General features: G+C 41.8%; 1 protein-coding gene across 3 annotated transcripts in view; it reads right to left on the reverse strand.

The window, feature by feature from the left end:
* The window catches only part of LOC127652484 (dedicator of cytokinesis protein 7-like), a 122,153-nt gene extending 118,223 nt beyond the window's left edge, over positions 1-3,930 (reverse strand). For all 3 annotated transcript variants that reach the window (XM_052138630.1, XM_052138629.1, XM_052138628.1), the window contains exon 1: positions 3,794-3,930. In XM_052138630.1, the coding sequence (XP_051994590.1) occupies positions 3,794-3,843 (50 nt within the window). In that variant the 5' untranslated portion in view covers positions 3,844-3,930. The remainder of the gene's footprint in view (positions 1-3,793) is intronic.
* Between the last annotated feature and the right edge of the window lie 16,297 nt (positions 3,931-20,227).

Consider the following 20,227-nt stretch of genomic DNA (forward strand, 5'->3'; position numbering starts at 1 on the left):
TTTCTTTACTGCACAGGCAGAAGTATGAACAAGTGAAAAAATACACATTTACAAAATACACTGATATTTAAGATACATTCTCTTAAAGCAAGTCTAAATAGATTATATGTTGCTTCTCAAGTAAATTGATTTTGTTTTAAGGATTTTTTAACAATTTTAAATGGAAAAAAAGACAAACACTTAAAAACACAATAAGATGCACTGAAATTAATAATGAAACAATAAAAATAAAAAAGTTTTTCCCTGTTAATTCAGTGAATGTCATTTAGAGGTATTTTTAAAAGATGATTTAGCCCTCTTGTTAGGAGGCATGTTTAATAAAACCTTTTAAGTCGGGCACAAGCCGAATAGTCTGTTAAGAGCTATTGATTAATCGTTCTAATAATCGTTAGATTAGGCAATTATAAAAAGAATCGTTAGTTGCAGCCCTACACTAAGAACACCGAAGTAACAGCATGGTTACTTAATCCCTGGCCTCAACATACATCACCCTAGCATTATGAAGGCAAGTTTAGCACAGGCCGACACCACCCACATTTTCTTCATTCTATTTAACTACTGCTTCCATTCTATTTCCAAGCACAAATTCAGATTTAGCACTAATAACAAAAACCTTCAAACTAAACAATCAGGCCCATCACTTAAACAAGCCTGATACGGTCCAAACAAAGAGATGTGGCCCTCCCAGGGGTCCAGCTACTTCAATGTGCCATTTCCTGAGTTTGCAAAAAAAAAAAACTCCTAAGACAAACTCAAGGCCAAACAGGCCAGCATCGTCAAGCTGGAATGATACTGTTCTGTTTATTTTACACTGAGTGGCAATGAGACTGAAATGCATGCTAATGAGTGACCTTCAGGTTATTCTACAGTACAGAAAACATGGTTATATAGGAATGCAGTTTGTACCATGGATTCACATTTCCTGCTTCAAAAGGAAAGGGGAAAACTTGTCTGCTCTAAAAGCAAAAGACGGAATAAAGCACACCACCCTTTCCTATATCCTGCAATGAAAGGGAGGAAGGGAAGACAGGGAGGACCACGAAAAAGAAGATAATAGCTGCTTGAAACATAAGCCAGTGCACCAATGTTCCATGCCTGTAGGGCACGAAATGGGGATTAAAAAAAAAAAAACACAGTGTCATCTGGAAAATTTGCAGTACAAGGCAGAGATTGTGCAACAACACAGAAAAATGTTCCAGAATACCATGAAATTGCCATGGTTTTTGGACAAGCTAATCAAAACAAAACTCTTATATTTCAGACTCGGCATTCTCTCAACCAGCTTCTTGATTTATTCTACTACATTAGACTTACATTTGTCTACGAAACTAATTGAAAGCATTTAAAGCGTATGCCTTTGGATCGAAAAGTCTTTAAGATTGTGAGAAACATACATTCAGTAAAGTGTGTCCAAACTTTTGACTGGAAGTTAATTCTTTGAAGTACCATAATGGAAGACTGAACGATTAAGCAAAATAAAAATGAAATTATGATATGACGTAGTGTGATGATCAAACTGCAAAGGTTTGTCATTGATATAAATAAACAGTCTGCAGTTGCTGCTCGCTGTTCTCTGTAATGTTAAGGCCAGTTTGTACTTCTATGTCGAATCTACGACATTGGCCACTATGCACCCTACGCGTTGGTTTGCATTTATAGTTCTGCGTTGATGTGTTCGCGTTGTTATGTGAGTACACAGCCAAAAATGCTATTGTATTGAGAGAAAATGCCTTAACTCCTGAAATAACGGATAATAATGTAGTATTTAGTAGGGGTGTAACTGTTCAAATTTCTCATGGTTTGTTTTGAATCACAGTTTTAGGGTTTCGGTACGGTTCGGTATTTGCGAAGTTCAGAAAAAGATTTATATTACTTCCAAATCCAAAGTAACAATACTGTATTTGGTAACAAACACTTCAACAGGTTTGCCCTTAATAAAAATCATGGTTTTACTACAGTCACCATATTCTACAATATTTCTACAGTAAAACCATGGTTAATTATCTCTAGGGACCAGAACAATAAAAAAGAAAACTTCTCTAATTACTAAATCAATATTTTAATGTAATACCTGCACTGTTACGCTACATGCATCAACATAAAGTGCATTTCAAACTCAACTCAACATATATTAACAATTCGGAACCTGTACATCACTATAGAAGGAACTTTGCTATTAATATGGATACGAAAAGGGTTTGCGATGCAGCTCGAGTGTTTTAATCATACGCTGAAATTCCAAATCTTCATCAACAGAGTCTGGCAACATAACTTCATGGCAATAAACACCACAAGCGTTTTAATTATTGATTCATATATGTCATTTCCAAATAATAATAAAAACATTACTGCAGTAAATCACCATCCTTTATTTCGGAGCAATGCCGTGGCGTTATCTACTTGTGCTTTTTATTTTGCAAAAACATATAGGCTATATGACTGTCAGGAATTCAAGCCACACAAGTTGAAGTTAGTGAAACCAAGTGCGAGAGCGTTTACTGAGATTCACAGGATTTACACAGATCAATGGTACAGGTGATATCACACAGAAGAGAAGCTTCACAAACTTATTTATGCAGGCAGTGAGGAACAAGTGAGTTGTGTGCAGGTGCAGTGAATTAGAAATCGGGTGATGAGGAGCGCTGAGGGAGGTGCAGATCCTGAGGGAGGCGTGACTTATGAAAATCATACTGCAAATTCAAACTGCAATCACAATATTTTTCTAAATAATTGCAATTAGATTATTTGTCAAATTGTTCAGCCCCTAATGTAAATACAATGGTATATGAAAATAATAATCATTCAATACTACGGAATTTCAAAGTACGCTGGTTTTATTATGCCTGTAGCATGGTACAGTCACAGTACCTTTTGTAAGGAAACAATGTACACTGAAGACACATTCCGCAGGCTTGTTTACTTTTGTTTACCTTCATCCACATTCCAAGATTTCATCAGGGATTTGAATCTCTTTATCATATATAAAGGTTGCTCTATCCTGGTCTATAACGAACAAAGACAGCCATGACTCTGAACAAATTAATAATAATAAAAATAAAACAAATCAAGCTATCAATAAATCACACAGACAGTTTTTATAATATGTCTTTCTTCATGGAAGATCCAGTGATGCATCCTCAGCAAAAAGTGAGATGAATCCTGTCTAGGAACTTTAACACTTAATGAGCAGGTATGAAGACATTATAAAGGGGGGGAGGGGGTAATATTTCCAAATTCTTTTTTTTTTTTTTTGCTTGGACAAACAGTAATATCAACTGACCAATCACTTAAGGTGGCTAGCTACATTAGTCTTAGTCATCTTAATGACTAAGTAATCGTTTATAACTTTTAGTGTAGCAAGCTTCTTCACTAAATAAAGGGATGACTCTATAGGCACATTCCCAAAAAGCAAAGTGATATCTGTTTGAAAAGTTAAAAGCGCCGCCGCTTTCAAAACATTCCTAGTTCCTATCACTATCGGTGATCACTTTACAGTTCATGGCGCTGAATGGATCCACATTTATCACATACACGAGGCCTTAATCATTTAATATATAGCATAAATTGACCATATGTTCATTGCGAAGTACTTTATCTATTAAGACAGTAAAACAGAGCCAGTTTAGATGCAGTGTCAGTGTTGCGAAGTGCGGTGCTTTGAACTAAACAAAAGGTTCATCTCTCTGTAACTCGTGGCGGATCTCCTAATCTGTCCCGTACGAGTGAATCCCGATGCTTGGGACAACAACTTTACAACACATTTACTGTTCAACAATCTGAAAAGTTAACCTACCTGTTGATCTTGTGCGCAAACGCCCTCCGTTCGCTGTTTAGAGTTGCCATCCCATCTAAACAGGTAGCAGCTGCTTACAGTTTCCCTGTACTTTGGTGTATATTATTGTGGAGCGGAGTCATATAAGCTTCCTTGTGTCATTTTGACGCACAATGGCGCCTCCCATCGGTTTGGAGCGGAATAGCGCTGCTGCTTCTGCCCATGATGACGATGATTGGCTTAAGGAATGACGCTCCTTCCTGACTGTGCCTCTGGGGTTCTACAATGTTTACCGTTTTATAACTCTAGGAGATGTATGGGCAGGGTTGGGGAGTAACGGAATATATGTAACGGGATTACTCATTTAAAATACAAAATATAAGTAACTATTTCACTACAGTTACAATTTAAATCATTGGTAATTAGAATACAGTTACATTAAAAAGTATTTTGATTACTGAAGAGATTACTTTGAATTTGTGGTCATTTGTTTCATTTAATATTTAGTCCTTTCCGATGGAAATATTTATACATATAAATGATGTGATCCAAAGTGCATTTGAAGGGCAGAGATACACTTTGTATGATGTGTTACATTCATACGAGCAGACGCTTTTTGTCGCTTTATGCTAAGCTAAAATGCTATTTCTAGCCATTTTACATGCACATATTACCAGACACGATCATATGTTTTAATCAAGAAAATTAACGTTGGATCATAATTTCTTTTTCTAGTAAGATCTTTGATATTAGGGCAAAAATCATATTCTTGACAATAATTGTTGTATTGTTTTCTTGAAAAAATAAAAATCCTTAAAACAAGATTAATTCTTTTAATTAATTCAAGAATGTCTTTTTAACATGTGTATTTTGTCTTACTGTACTGACACAGTTTTTAATAGTCAAAACAAGTGAAAAAAATCTACCAGTTCTGAAGTAGTAAGCCAAAGTATTTAGAGTACGTTACTGACCTTGAGTAATCTAACTGAATATGTTACAAATTACATTTTACAGCATGTATTCTGTAGTGGAATACATTTAAAAAGTAACCCAAGTACCAAGTACACCAAAAGCCTATAGGAATTTACTTTATACTGTGTTTTTCCCCTCAAGAACTTGGCGACACAGTAGAAATTCCTTGCATTAACCCACCAAAACGAAAATGAGACCAGGAGAACTTGAGAAATCTGACACCTAACATCGTGGATGCAGCATCATTCAAACACCAACGTTTTCGGTTACCGATGCCATTGTAGAGTTTCGCTATTCACAGTCAGCCATAATCAGTTTAATCCATGAGTAAAAGTGTCCAATAACAAAAGGGTTACTGAAATTAAGCAAGTAGTATTCGGCTGGTCATGTGATTCTAACATGGCAGCCCCCATGAGGAGACCCTCTCCATGTAGAATAAAACAGCTTTTTTGAGGTCACTGATAAGACTATCATGACTATCTTCATCTCATGTAAGTGGTCATGATTTTATACATACGTTTCAAAATTACGATTCATTTCTTAAGGAGAACACCTTTCTGAATGAGGAAAAAATTACTGAGTGCACCTTTAAAATGGGAGCCATTTAAAATGTTTGGACTCCAAATAAAAAAGCAAAAATCAAGTTACAGTGAAGGCACTACAGAGGGCCAATTCTTCGAGGGCTTGAAGGCAGAAATGTGAAGCTTGTCATATTATAAAAGCACACATCAATTCTTCTGTTAAAACTGATATATTATTTGAACTGTAAAGTTCTTTAAATCATTATTTTTTGTCATTTTAGGGTTTGTAGACATTATAACGTCATTGAAATAAAGTTGCAAAATTGGCTTTAACTGTACACAGAAAAGGTTAGTAAGTGATTTTATCACATTAAAATCAGGTTAACATGCATAATGTTTATGTCTTTTGGTTGTACTTTTAAAACGTAATATTTTAACGTTTACACATTGGCCTTATTCACATTCGCAATAAAACAGCATTATACTTCGGAGTCCTGAATCTGATGCTCCTAATCATGTAATACAATATGTGTGCTGCAAGTCTATCTTATCTCTTCTTCATCCAATTATGTTGGAGTTATGTCACTGTATGGCCACCAGAGAGAGCTGTCCTACTCCACAAGTGCTGGAGACAGAGTCTGAAAAGGCGGTGGCCAGGAAATAATGACTCAACTCTCCACCTTATTGTCTAGAAGCAATATTGTCCAGAACTAGAATACCAGATAATAATAATAATAATAATCAGATTTCATGAATCTATTCACATGAGCTGAAGAATTGCATAAATAATAATAATAGTAGTAATAATAATTTAGATAATGTGAGCACACAGCGTCCTTCAGTGTAACAATGGATTTGAGATATACTGTAGATATCTATGAACCATTGTTGCACACCAGGATTCTTTCATTTCAAAGACAGTCCCTCCACTGCTGGTTGAATAATAGTATAGACTGCAGACTTAAAACTAATAAACTGAATCTCAGCTCTGCCAATAATCTCATGATAGTAATTTAAAAAGTACGATATCTCCGTTTCCTTAACATAAATCAACCCTCGCACCCAAAAGCACATAATCAAGAGACATTTTCTTTCACCCAAGGACGAACATTTATCAGTTTAGAGCAAAGCCATGATACATCTCTCCTTCTCGCTGCTGTAACCTCTTCCCATCCCCATTGGTCGGTGAGGTATGGCCATATAGTGCTGGCTGCCTCCTCCCTATAGCTCAGCTCAGCACCATGCCCCATTAATTCAGCACCAGGATGAGCTGCTACTGCAGGTACAACAAGCCAGCACTGACCTAAGGAATGACTGTTGTAGTGCGTGTGTGTGAGTGTGTTCAGGTTCAAGGGCATTAGTGTGTTTTAGGAGGGACTGTGTCACACCCATGTATGTTATATTTTTTATGTGCAGTCTACTCCCCTCACAGCAGTGTGAACTCGGGCCGATACCATACTAATGAAGATAAATTAATATCTCTCTCCTCTTTTTGGCTCCAGACACTGTGCTGTACTATAGGAATAAACATAGACCTAAAAAAAATTTGTTGTGAACCTTTGGGGATTTTTGCTACTGCTGTCCTCCTAGGAAAGTTTGTACCATTGATTTGACTCAATTTGGGAGTGTGTGCGTGTGTGTGTGTGTTTGGCGATTTTGAAGGATGAGCTGCCTGTACCGATGGGAGTGGACTGGCTCGGAGAATGGGCCATCATTCGAGCAATTACATTAACAGAATTACTGCATTGCGACTAGCACACAATCCATGGTGTGCTGCTTCTGAATTCTATGGCATTCTTTTGGCAGCGAGATGCAACATGTGACACCCAGATGAAGAATTATCAATAGTTGTATATTTTGAGTTTAAAATCTCAGGATCATTAGCTTCGCTGCAGGCAGACGGCATTTACATCATGTCCTTTCCTTTCCTTTCTTCTCTTTCTTCCTGCCTCTCCCCGTCGAAGGCTTTCAGTTCCTCGACCAGCACTATTGTTTGACTGCCCCATCCCCCACGGGCAGGAGAGCACCCCCCATCCCTGCTGCATTACCGAAGAACAAAAGAGAGAGTGTCGGACGCCACCCTCTAGATCTCTTTCACACCCCAGCCCCCACCCTTCTTCCAGATGGGGCTGCCTTTTTTTCAGGGTCTCTCTGAACCCAAGAGTCCTCCAAAATGGACGTGCCCCTCCCCCTTGCTCCACACTTCAGCTGCCCGTCATCCACCTGCTCACTCTGCCACACGCCCATGCCCAGTGCACGCCCCCTTCCCCATCCCACCCTTGCAGCCAGCTCCATTCATATCATTAACCACTTGCTTGCTATGGCCTCGCTCCAGGACATTAAGTTTGCAGCTGTAAACCTTTTTGTAAAGATATAGACTCCAGGTCCAATATTACGTATTTGAAACACCTGTCGATGTGAGAAAATTTGCAGGCCAATAATATTTTTTACCTGCCATTTTGCATTATTATAATTTTTTTTTTTAAATGTGTTTGTGCTTATGACAAAAGAAATTATTTCAGTAACGGTCAGTAATGTACTCTAAATACTTTGGATTACTTCTTCAGCACCGGTAGATTTTTTTCACTTGTTTTGACTATAAAAACTCAGTCAGTACAGTAAGACAAAATACACATGTTAAAAATACATTCTTTGAAAAACCTAAATATATTATGCAGTGTTGTAAAGATAAATCTAATTGATATTTTTACAGGAAAACAATACAAAAAATTGTCATAAAGAAATTGATTTTGGTAAGGTCTTACTAGAAAAAAAAACAAGACTTTTCTTTGATAAAAAAAAAAAAAAAACATGTGTCTGGTAACATGTGCATGTAAAATGGCTAGAAATAGCATTTTAGCTTAGTGTAAAGCTAACAAGGTTTATTTCTATTTCTTCTGCTTCAAACTTACTTCGAACTTACTTCTCTGTCTGCTCATATGAATGTAACACATCATAAGAAAGTGTTTCACTGCTGTTCAAATGCACTTTGGACCACATCATTTATATGGATACATTTTTTCCATCTGAAAGGACTAAATATTAAATGAAACAAATGACAATAATATCAAAGTAATTAAAAAAAATAAAAAATTATCATTTCCTCACCCTCATGAAATCCCAGATATGTATGATTTTTTTCTTCTGCTGAACACAAACAAAGATTTTTAAAAGACTATTTCAGCTATGTTGGCTCATACAGTGGCCTTAACTTTGAAGGTCCAAAAATCATATAAAGGCAGCAGAAAAGTAATCCATATTTCAGAATGTGAGAGAGAAAATGAAAGTGGAGATTTATAGTAAAAAAAGACTTAAATATTGATCTGTTCTTCACCCACACATATCATGTAGCTTCTGAAGACATAGATTTAACCACTGGTATCTTATACAGTACTGTGTATTTATATCTACTTCTTTTGTGTGTAAATAGGAAAAATACATTTTATATTATCAAACATTACTTTTGCAAATAGAATAGATTAGAATAGAAGAACAGGGAGCCCTACAACAGATGGCATGGCCCTCACAGAGCCCCCCACTAAACATAGGGTCAGTCTGGGATTACACGAAGAGACAAAGATTATTGAGACTATATAAATATAAATAAATAAAAAGAACTGTGGCAAATTCTCCAAGAAGCTTGGAACATCCTATCTGCCAACAACTAAGAAAAACTGTGTCCAGGTGTAAGTAGGAGAATTGGTGCTGTTTTGAAAGCAAACGTGTTCACACCAAATTTTGATTTAGCTTTTTTATGTTTACTGGACTTTGTATGACGTTAATTGTTTAATGATAACTATTTATGTCATAATGTTTTTAAGAAATTCTCACTTTAAAAGTTTTTCACAAGTGCCTAAAACGTTTGCACAGTACTGTATATTACTTTTATGCTGCCTTTATCTGCATTTTGGAGATTCTTGTCAACATTCACTTACATTGTATAGACCTACAGAACTGAAATATACTTCTAAAATCTTAATTTGTGTTCAGCAGAAGAAAGAAAGTCATACACATCTGGGAAGGCATGAGGGTGAGTAAATGATAAGATAATTTATATTTTTGGGTGAACTATCCCTTTAAGTCATGTAACATTCCCAATCCCCAAAATTTTATCAGCGAACTGATGAGCTTAATTCACTCGCCAAAGTAAATTTGTACAGTATGTATTCCTCCAGGGCACCGGGTAATCACAGTTGAGCTGATATATGGAACAGCATAATTGCTTTTAAAACAGTTCTATAAAGTTAATTTTGAGTTACTTATATTTATTTAAAGTTAAAGTTATTTTGTGCATTTTACTCCGCTAATGAAAATAGTTTCAAACAAAGGACCAACGAATGCATGTCACCGTGCTACACACATACTGGGGAATTTAAGCAGCAGCTGAAAATGGGACAGCTACGGCAACTGGAAGTGAAGTTAAGCAGCCACATCGAGAATGGCGCAACGAAGCAATGTCATTTAAAACAGCAACAGCAGGGTTGTTTTTATTGTTAAATGATAACCTGCTTTCAGAAGAAGAGTACTTTTACTCTTGTACAATGTCAATATTACAAACTTACATATTTTATTATTAATATTATTGATTTTTCAAGGTCTGTTCTAACCAACCATTGGTGATACATTCAACATTTTAGTGGTGAGGAGGATGGTTATGCTACCTACTCTACTCACTTCACATCATCTCTTGTTAAACATTACATTTACTTCCCTATCCTATCACCTAGTAGACAGTTTCAGACAGTATAACATCAGAAAGTAGCTACAGCTCCGTAGCTGTCCCAGCTGCAGCTGTTAATTGAAGTGCCTACTGATTGCCTGCGTGGAACACTACACTAAATATAGTCAGATTTATTTTTTAAGTGAATGATATCAAAATGAGTCATGGAATCTGCAGTATGATCACGGTTTGGCATCTGAGAGCACTGAGCTTCTTAAAGTCAGCAGTGATGCTGGCTAAAGCACAAGGAGTGGGCAGATGCTCATTTGACAGTGTTTCTCTGAAAGCTTTGACACGTTGCATCCTTCTAGCCGTATATGCTCTCGTCTTCCCCCATAACCCCTGAGCCTCCAGGCAATGGTGGAGAGGAGCGGCACTGGCCAGCATCTGTCACGGGGCAGCTGTTGGTCACTTAATGGAATTTGTACTGCCACTGATGGGCCAGGGGCAGTGGGAGGTTGGGCTAACGACTCCCAAAACTACTAAAGTCTTGCCAATTCCTCAAGAGATAGCGAAATCTATACTGCTACTTTGTCTTTTACTGTTACAGTGTCCTTAAGAGGTGATTAGTGATAAGCAATGAACGGTAGTGTTTCAAGTAGGGGCACTACAGTCACACATTCCAGCATTTTACTCATACAAAATTGTTACCAGTACATTAGAGAAATTAACTGGGATTCAAATTCCCCTGTACCCCTTTCTATGCTGATTCTAACCAGAATCTTAGATTGGACAACAAAAAAAAAAAAAATTCCAAACTTTGAATGCTTATTTTAGGTAATTTTATGGGTAACAGTACTAACAGTGTTGGCCTGGTCATTGGTTTCAGAGGCTCACTGCTCAAGAAAGCTTTGAAAAGGGTGTATTATTTATTTTTTCAAACTTTTCTGCAATATCATTACCATTGCACATATATTAATGAATGTGAAAGTGTTGAGAGTCTTGGTTCATGTTTATTGACAATTCAGACAGAACGTTCCTGTGCTAAAAAAAAGCTACATGCCACACAACAAACATATCAGAACACAGCTGTCTTGAGACAGTTTGAAACAGTAGTTTTTAACAGTTTAAGTTTTTTGTTTTTACCTGACTCAGCATCTAAAAACACGGCTGTGTGAGATGCGGTGCAGTGGTCAAAGATGTCCATCTAGCAAACATAGTCTCATGACAAATTACAAGATGGCTAAAGATATTGTATGACTTTGCTCATACAAAAAGGTATGACTTTTATACCCACAGAGACCAACCAATCAACACTTTATGGTCAGGTTTAAGTTTGGGTTAGGGGTTAAACTTAGAAAAAATAATAACATAGTTTGTTGTTTTGTTTATTTTTCTCTATGGGAGAACAAGTTGTGCATTTTTTAATGAACCAACTCATCCACTTTCTTTCCTACATCCATGTCTTCAGAAGTGATAAGATATAGTGTGGGTGAGAAACTGATCAATATTTAAGTCCTTTTTTACTATAAATCTCCACTTTGACTTTCACATTCTTCTTTTGTTTTTGCCAATTTGTATTCTTCATGTATTCCGCCACCTACTGGGCAGGGAGGAGAATTATAGTAAAATCTGACTTTAATATTGATCTTTTTCTCACCCACACCTATCACATTGCTTCTGAAGATATTGATATAACCACTAGTCACATGGATTGGGCTACTTTTATGCTGCCTTTATGTGCTTTTTGGAACATCAAAATTTAGGCACCCATTTACTTGCATTGTATGGACCTACAGAGTTGAAATATTTTTGTGTTCAGCAGAAGATAGAAAGTTATACACATCTGGGATGGCATGAGGTTGAGTAAACGATGAGAGAATGTTCATTTTGGGGTGAACTATCCCTTTAAAACACTAAGCATTACTCAGATTTGCGTTTCTCTGATTTTCCCTCTCTGACCTGCAGGAAATCACCAACCCCCACAGCCCGGCAAACCATCCGCGAGAGTTCAAGCAGGCAAATCAATGAGAAGAATGAGAAGTGGGCCCTGTTCCTCCCTCTGCATCTGTCAAGGAACAGCAGAGGGAGGGGCTCATTGTGGGATGGGGAAGGGAACAATATCACTCCATCTGTCACAAACAGCCTCATCTCTGTTAAGATTAAATGTAGCTCCCAAATAAATCAAACAACATGTTACTCCAGTGCATTTGCGCATTATTGAAGGGCCAGGCCATAAAAATGATCAAAGCAGTGCAGCATTCAGTTTACTGAGACCCTGCACCCAGGGTCACGCAAAAGAGCCTCACAAGGCCTCAGTATAGTGTAATTTAAGACGGACAGTCTGCACGCTTTAAAATTTAGTGTTTTTCTTGACTTGCACCACATTTTACCTGATAAAACATCAGCAGCATGCTTCAGATAAAACCACAGTACCATGTAACACACCCCTATGGTTTGTCTCATAAGTGGGATATTTACTGTCTCCCCTCCCTCTCAGAGGCCTCATCCTGTGCTCTCAGTGGCAGGTAGAGCTGCAATCTCAGTCATTCATATTTAATTCTAGTACAGTTTCCGGCCAGACTAATGTGCTATTGATTGCAAGTCTCCCATTACAGTGGGGTGAGAGAAAAGTAGGGAAAGGAAAGGATGAGGGAGTGAATCCTGGAGACTGAACTAGACTAGGCAGGAAGGAGAAAAATGAGGTGGTTTGGACTGAATATAAATCTGATACGAATGGGGGTCGAACACAATCTGACATTCAAGAAAAATGACCATACTTTGAATAAATAGACAATGGCTGGTGTATGTGTAATGTTTTGGAGTTTTTCTTCCCTATCTAATGCATCAGATTCTAAAACACAATTATTTTTAGGCCTGAGACATTTTAATGGAACTCAAATTCCATTAAGGCCATTAAGGGTTAGTGGAGCATGAGTTGAATACAAAAGTGTGCGAACGCAACACTTTTTTTTTTTTTAAGTGTAAAGATTTCTGTAACGCTTCCCACAGGAAGGGGGACAGGAAACAGGTGTTCAGCGCAAGGTAAGCTTTTATTCTCTTTCTTCACAACACACAATGTAATACAAGCGCACTGAGTTGGCTTGTCGTCTCTCTCTGACTGGAGGCTCTGTGTCTGCTTTTATGCCGCTCTCCTCGTGCTCACTGGAATTAGAGACAGGTGTTAGGAATAATTTAGCTCAGGTGTAAGCGCCCTTACCGCTTTCCTCTCCCGGACGGGCGCTTGACCACGCCCCCGCTGCCACATACCCCCACCGCCCGACTCAGGCCGGGGCACCATCCGGCCTGCCTACCACTCCCCCCCCCCATTTCTGGAGAGAAAGTCGGCGACAGCCATCTGCACCCCCGGTCTGTGGACCACCTTGAATTTAAAGGGCTGGAGAGCCAGATACCAACGGGTGATCCGGGCGTTAGTATCTTTCATGCGGTGGAGCCACTGGAGTGGGGCGTGATCCGAGCAGAGGGTGAAGGCCCGCCCCAGCAGGTAATACCGGAGGGTGAGGACCGCCCACTTGATGGCCAAACACTCCTTCTCCACGGTGCTGTACTTAGTCTCCCTCAAAGAGAGCTTCCGGCTAATGTACAGCACTGGGCTCCTCCCCTCCACCACCTGCGAGTACGGCCCCCAGCCCTCTGTCTGAAGCGTCCGTCTGCAAAATAAAAGGAGAGAGAAATCAGGTGCATGAAGAAGCGGCCCCCACAAAGTGCGTCTTTAATCTGCATAAATGCCTGTTGGCACTGCTCTGACCATTGGACCGGATCTGGAGCCCCTTTTTAGTGAGGTCAGTCAGCGGGCTGGTGGCGTCCGAATAATTAGGCACAAACCTTCTATAATAGCCAGCCAGCCCCAGGAACTGCCTCACCCCCTTTTTGGTCTTAGGTCTAGGGCAAGTCGCATGTCGCCAGTGGTCTTATCAATTTGGGGGCGCACCTGGCCATGACCCAAGTGGAACCCCAGATACCGTACCTCCACATGCCCAATCGCGCACTTCTTAGGGTTTGCTGTGAGCCCGCCCGCCGCAGCGATCTCAGGGCGGCCCTCAGATGTTGCATGTGCCGCTGCCAATCATTGCTATAAATGATAATATCATCTAAATAGGCAGCGGCGTACGCGGTGTGAGGTCTGAGGATCCGATCCATGAGTCGCTGAAGCGTGGCGGAGCCCCAAACAAACCGAAAGGAAGCGTCACAAATTGGTGTAATCCAAACGGCGTAGTGAAGGCTGTTTTCTCACTGGACATTGGTGTCAAGGGGATCTGCCAATAACCCTTTGTTAAATCAAAGGTCGAATAAAATCGAGCAGTACCTAACCGATCGAGCAGTTCATCAACACGGGGCATTGGGTACGCGTCAAATTTAGACACCGCGTTGACTTTTCTGTAATCCACACAGAAACGAACAGACCCATCACTCTCGGGAACAAGAACAACCGGGCTGAACCAATCACTGTGGGATTCCTCTATTACGCCCATATCAAGCATCGCATCTAATTCCTCCCGTACTATTTTCTTTTTATGTTCGGGTAGCGATAGAGGCGACAACGCACCACCGCGCCCGGCTCGGTCTCGATGTGGTGCTGTATGATGTTTATGCGGCCCGGTAGAGGAAAACACATCCGCAAATTCCTTTTGTAATTCGGAAACCTCTGTGAGTTGCCGCGGTGAGAGTTGGTCTCCACAAGTAACCGAGTGTTAAGATTGTAGTTTTTGTTTACCTCCGGTCCGAGCTCCGCCCTCTCGGAACTACCGTGGCCAGCGTCACAGAGGCCGCCTCCTCCCGCCATAATTTCAGGAGGTTGAGGTGATAAATTTGGCGTGCTCCCCTCTATCGGTACGTTTAACTTCATAATCGAGATCCCCTACTGCGTCGTGTGACCTCAAAGGGTCCTTGCCACTTGGCGAGTAATTTAGAGCTTCGATGTTGGGAGTAACTCGAGTACCTTATCCCCGGTGCAAATTCCGTAGCCGAGCACCCCTGTCATACAGCCCGGCATTGGCGTTCTTGAGCTTGGAGCAAATTCTCCTGTGTTAATCGCCCCAGTGTGTGGAGTTTTGCTCTAAGATCGAGAACGAACTGAATTTCATTTTTGCTATTAGAAGGTCCCTCCTCCCGCGCCGCGGATGGCGTCAAGGACACCGCGAGGCGTCGCCCGTACAGCAGCTCAAGCGGGGAGAACCCTGTGGAGGCTTGTGGGACCTCTCGTACTGCAAACAACAGGGGTCCAGCCACTTATCCCAATTTCTAGCGTCATCGGTATGCGAATTTACTGAATCATGTTCTTGGCGTTTTATTAAATCGTTCCACTAGGCCATCAGTCTGCGGATGGTAAGCGCTAGTCTTGAATCGATTTAATGCCCAAGAGCTCGTAAAGTTCGCGAAGTGTTACGTGACATAAAAGTGCGTGCCTTGATCGGTGAGGATTTCTTTCAGAATCCCCACCGGGAGATTATCTTGAAGAGTGCCCCGCAACACTACGTGCAGATGTTGCTCAGAGCACTTCGGATCGTCGCGTAATCCACTAGGACTAACACGGCGATGTCCGGCGTGCTGACCGTTCTAATGGCCCGACGAGGTCCATCCCAATTCTTTCAAAGGGGACCTCGATTAATGGTAGAGAGCGCAATGGCTTTTGGGGTGGCGGTGGGTTTACCAGCTGACATTCACGACACGCCGCACACCACCTGCGGGCGTCACCGCCAATGCCCGGCCAATAGAAGCGGGCTATTAGGCGGAAAAGTGTTTTCCGTTCCCCTAGGTGACCGGCCATAGGATTATAGTGAGCCGCCTGGAAAACCATTTCCGGCGGCTCTGTGGAATCAATAATTGCGTTACTTCCTCCTTTGTTTGAGCGTCCTGCGTCACTCTATATAACCGATCTGTAATCATGGCAAAATATGGGTATGAAATGGCGATGCCGGCGGAGCTGTTGACCATCAATTACTCTCACTTGGTCAAGAGCATGTTTAAGGGTTTAGATCCCGCGACTGCTCTAGAGGAAAGTCCCCTCAGGGAATTCCCTGAGAGGAGGCGGCCACCTCGCCCCTTCCCTCGTCATTCCGAGCAGCCGAGGATGGCCCCGGCTCCGCCTCCCCTGCCAAAGCATCGCACACCGCACACCTCTTTATGCAGGACCCATCCGCACAAATACCCTCTAAAATATCTTTAAAATTCGGCCAATCGGTACCCAAGATTAGCGGATGGGTGAGGCGGGGACTAACCGCTGCCTCCACACTATGGTTTTTTTCCCTGAATTTAATCACCAACGTCACCATGGGATACTTGTGAACATCTCCATGCACACACCTCACCCTCACCAGTTTAGCTAAACCCAAAGCCCCGGGTTGAACCAAGCGTTGGTGGATGGTGGTCTGATTGCAGCCGGTATCCAGCAAAGCTTGGTAAATACCCCTGATCCTTACCGAATCCGGTATGCTCCAGCCCGATAGGGGCAGCCTGCGGGACGTCGGAGACCCGCACCACCGTCCCCACCTCCATCAGCGGACACTGATCCCGGAAGTGGTCCGGGTCTCCGCACCTCCAACAGGCCGGCCCAGGCGTTGCGGCCGCACTTGTGCTGGCGGCGCCCCACCTGAGGAGGAGAGCGGCTGAAAGACGAGGAGTGGGAGGGTACATTCTCCCAAGGCCGGGAAGCTGGTCTCTGGAACCCTCCACGCCTGCGCGGGGCAGGAGCGGGCCCTGGGGAAAGAACAGAAGAAGAGACCACAGGGGAGGCGAGGGCAGGGGCAGACACAAGGGAAGGGGAGAGAGAGAGAGACGAAGAAGAGGGCTCGTCCGCCCTCGGGATCGCCGCCAGATGGTCCTCTGCGAGGCGAGCGGCTTCCTCCAGCGGCGCCGGGCGGTGGCACTGGACCCACTCCGCCGTTTTCAGGGCAGCCGTTGACTAAATTGCTCCAGTACCACCTGATCGATAACACCCTCGACGTCGCGGTCCCCGCGAGCAGCCACCTCCGACAGGCATCCCGGAGCCGTTGGGCAAATCGCGAGCAGGCGATCGGACTTTTCCAACTTCATGCCCGGAAGAGCTGGCGATTCTCTTCCGGGCTCCGACCGACCCGTTGCAAAATGGCTCTTTTAGGTCTGTATAGGCCAGGAGGTTAGTTGCTGGCAGTTGTTGAGCAGCGAGTTGAGCTTCCCGGACAGGAGAGGAACTAGGCGGGCTGCCCATTGTTCATCGCGGCCAGCCACAGATTTCTGCCGTTAAGCTCAAACAAATCCAGAAAGGCCTCAGGATCGTCTGCTACCCCCATCTTCTGTAACGTGGGCGGGGGCAGCGTGGAGCGGGTGTCCGGGGTCGCGGCTGTGGCCGGCGCGGCCTCCTGGCTGAGGAGGCTCCGGATGGCGTGCCGGTCCTCTGCCTGAGCCCGCATGATCTCAAAAAACCGCCGATCCTGGTCCTGCCGGAGCTCAAGCAGGAATTGTTGGTGGCTCTGGTGTAGTGTCGCGAGGGACTGGAGGACCTCCGTCAGCTGGGAGGACTCTACGGTGCGACCCATCTCCATACTTGGATGAACAACTCCTGGGTTTCGGCACCAGTGTAACGCTTCCCACAGGAAGGGGGACAGGAAACAGGTGTTCAGCGCAAGGTAAGCTTTTATTCTCTTTCTTCACAACACACAATGTAATACAAGCGCACTGAGTTGGCTTGTCGTCTCTCTCTGACTGGAGGCTCTGTGTCTGCTTTTATGCCGCTCTCCTCGTGCTCACTGGAATTAGAGACAGGTGTTAGGCATAATTTAGCTCAGGTGTAAGCGCCCTTAACGCTTTCCTCTCCCGGACGGGCGCTTGACCACGCCCCCGCTGCCACAATTTCATTTACGTGTAATCATAGGGAAGTACACTGACATGCTAGACATCAGGGTTTTTCTTTCCTTAGTGCATGATACATCTAGATGTGGTCATTTATGTGTTATTGGAAAGAGCCCAAGTGCTTTTGCAAGTGGAAGAGTTGTAAAGCAAGACAGAAAAGAAAGAGGGCATTCTGGTGCTTTGTGTATTTAAGGTTTTCTCCCTGGATACCAACGCAGACGAGTCAAAATGAAAGATTAATAAAGGCATCTCTATATTTAACAAGATTGGGTGTAAAACATGCTCTCTGGTAGACATGCGGCCTTTATCCCACCCACAGCGCCAATATATTCATAAAAATGCAGGAGTATAAATGTAAGTGTCGTATAGGCATGGAACAAGGGAAAATCTTCCCCAATTTTGCACGTTTACTGCGCCTCACACAAATTAACGTGTGCGTGCCAACAAACACATCTATGCATGCGGTGCATGGAAAGCTGAAGAGAATCAATAAGTAAAAAGATGACAAGAAAAGTCTAAGTCAGATTCAACTTCCCACCAGCCTGTCTGGTCTAATAATAGCCCGGAGAAAACAAAGAGGAGGAAAAACAGAGTTAGGAAGAGAAAATGCCAAATAATGCATGCAGGGCCGAAGTAGGCCAATATCCATAACCCCCTGTCCCACCAGCCCTCACCACCCTGAGGGGCTGGGAGTGTTGCCCCAGGACTCGGAACCCACTAAACGGTGGGAGCACAGGCCCAGAGCGCCCATCTCTCACTCTAATCCTTTCAGTCTCCTCTCGTCTCTCCTAAAAGGACAGCAAAATCAGAACCAGAAATGCACACACACTCAATTGGCACTACACAAACACCTCTGTCATGTCTAATGCATGCACGTAAGGAGGTTATGTGTGTAAAATGGAAATTAAATTTTAGATAAATGAATCTGTCAATTGTAGGGTGATTGGAGATGTGAAGAATTTAAGTTCTTTATTAATTATGAGTGTTTATTATAGCTGCCTAATCTTGTAAGCACTCTTATCACACCTTATCACAAATGTGCTAAAGTGGTGTTTAGAGCAAGCCAACAAGCATGCCCAACTCTCTCTTTCATTTTGTTGGTTGTTACTTATGAATATTCACACTCAACCACATTCAATCTAATAAATCTTTGGTTAAGAATTTATTTCCAAATGTGCCTCAATGATGATGAATTATGACTATATTACAGTGGGGTCCAAAAGTCTGAGACCTCTAGTGAAAACGCTACTATTTAATTTATTTTAAATTTCATACAGATTATTACAAATAATATTTCAGCATAATAATTAGAGTGAAAATTGAAATTGAAACATTTACAAAAATTTCTGAATTTCTAACTAATTTCTTTGTCACGCTTTTGACTGCATGCTCGAGCTGGCATGGACTCCACAAGTTTGTGCAAATCCATGTTTGTTAGACAATGTTCTAATAAAAGCATCTTGTGTTTCAATGGAAGTAAGGAAATGTGGTGCTTTGTAAAAGGATTTGCATATTACAGATCTGGAAATGTGCAGAATCTTAGATATTTCTTCTATATTTTAAGAATAAAATCTCAGATTTTTAAATAGACCTCACTGTATATTCTATCATTTGACAGATGCACTTCGTGTTGCTTACAGTTTGCACATATTGTAGGTGAAAACATGTTACATGTAAACTCACATTTACATTAAAACTGTGTTCCATGTGATCATGGGTCAAGACCCTTCATGGAAGACTGTCATAAAAAAGGGCAAACAGTGTATTGCTATGATTATATGAGCTGTCACGCTCAGATGGTAATGAGATTCCTCTTCATTACATGTTCTTACATCCTGTGTCACAGCTTTCAGTATGTGAGGAGAGGTGAAAATGATGCTGAAATGTTGTTCTTGAGTAGAGGTACACAACACGTCTGTCAAAAGGTTGAACGGTTGCTCTAAAAAACTAGAGAAATTCATATTTGAGAGTATTTAAGCAAAAAACCTCCAGTGTTTATTATACTAATAACACTGAAATTAAGTATTTAAAATAGACTTTAGAACATATTGGAAAAGTGTGTGGTTTTTTTTTTTAAAATGAGAGTATAACATTTTCCTTGATATTTCGATATATAAGAGATAACTGTACTATAAAAACATAATGTAAATTTCAGAACTCAAAGCTTCCTCCCCACAGTAGCAGTTTCTACCACCACGCAAACCATGCAATTGTGTGGGGCACCGGAAGTCAGGGGCCCCCAGCCCTGGTAGGAAAGCCCTGCAAAAAATGCTTTGGGGGGGGGCATGTTGTTCTGGGTACATGTGCGGTTGACGAAGCCGCTGGGTTCGGGTCAGTAGGGTTTTGGGTTTGGAATTTCTGAAAAAAAAATAAATAAATACAGGCCAACAACTTGTTTCGCCCAAGCGCTCTCACTCACAGACACGTGCAAACGGATAAGCGGCTGTTTTTTTG

Source organism: Xyrauchen texanus, chromosome 12 (genome assembly GCF_025860055.1).
Source record: "Xyrauchen texanus isolate HMW12.3.18 chromosome 12, RBS_HiC_50CHRs, whole genome shotgun sequence".
NCBI lineage: Eukaryota > Metazoa > Chordata > Actinopteri > Cypriniformes > Catostomidae > Xyrauchen > Xyrauchen texanus.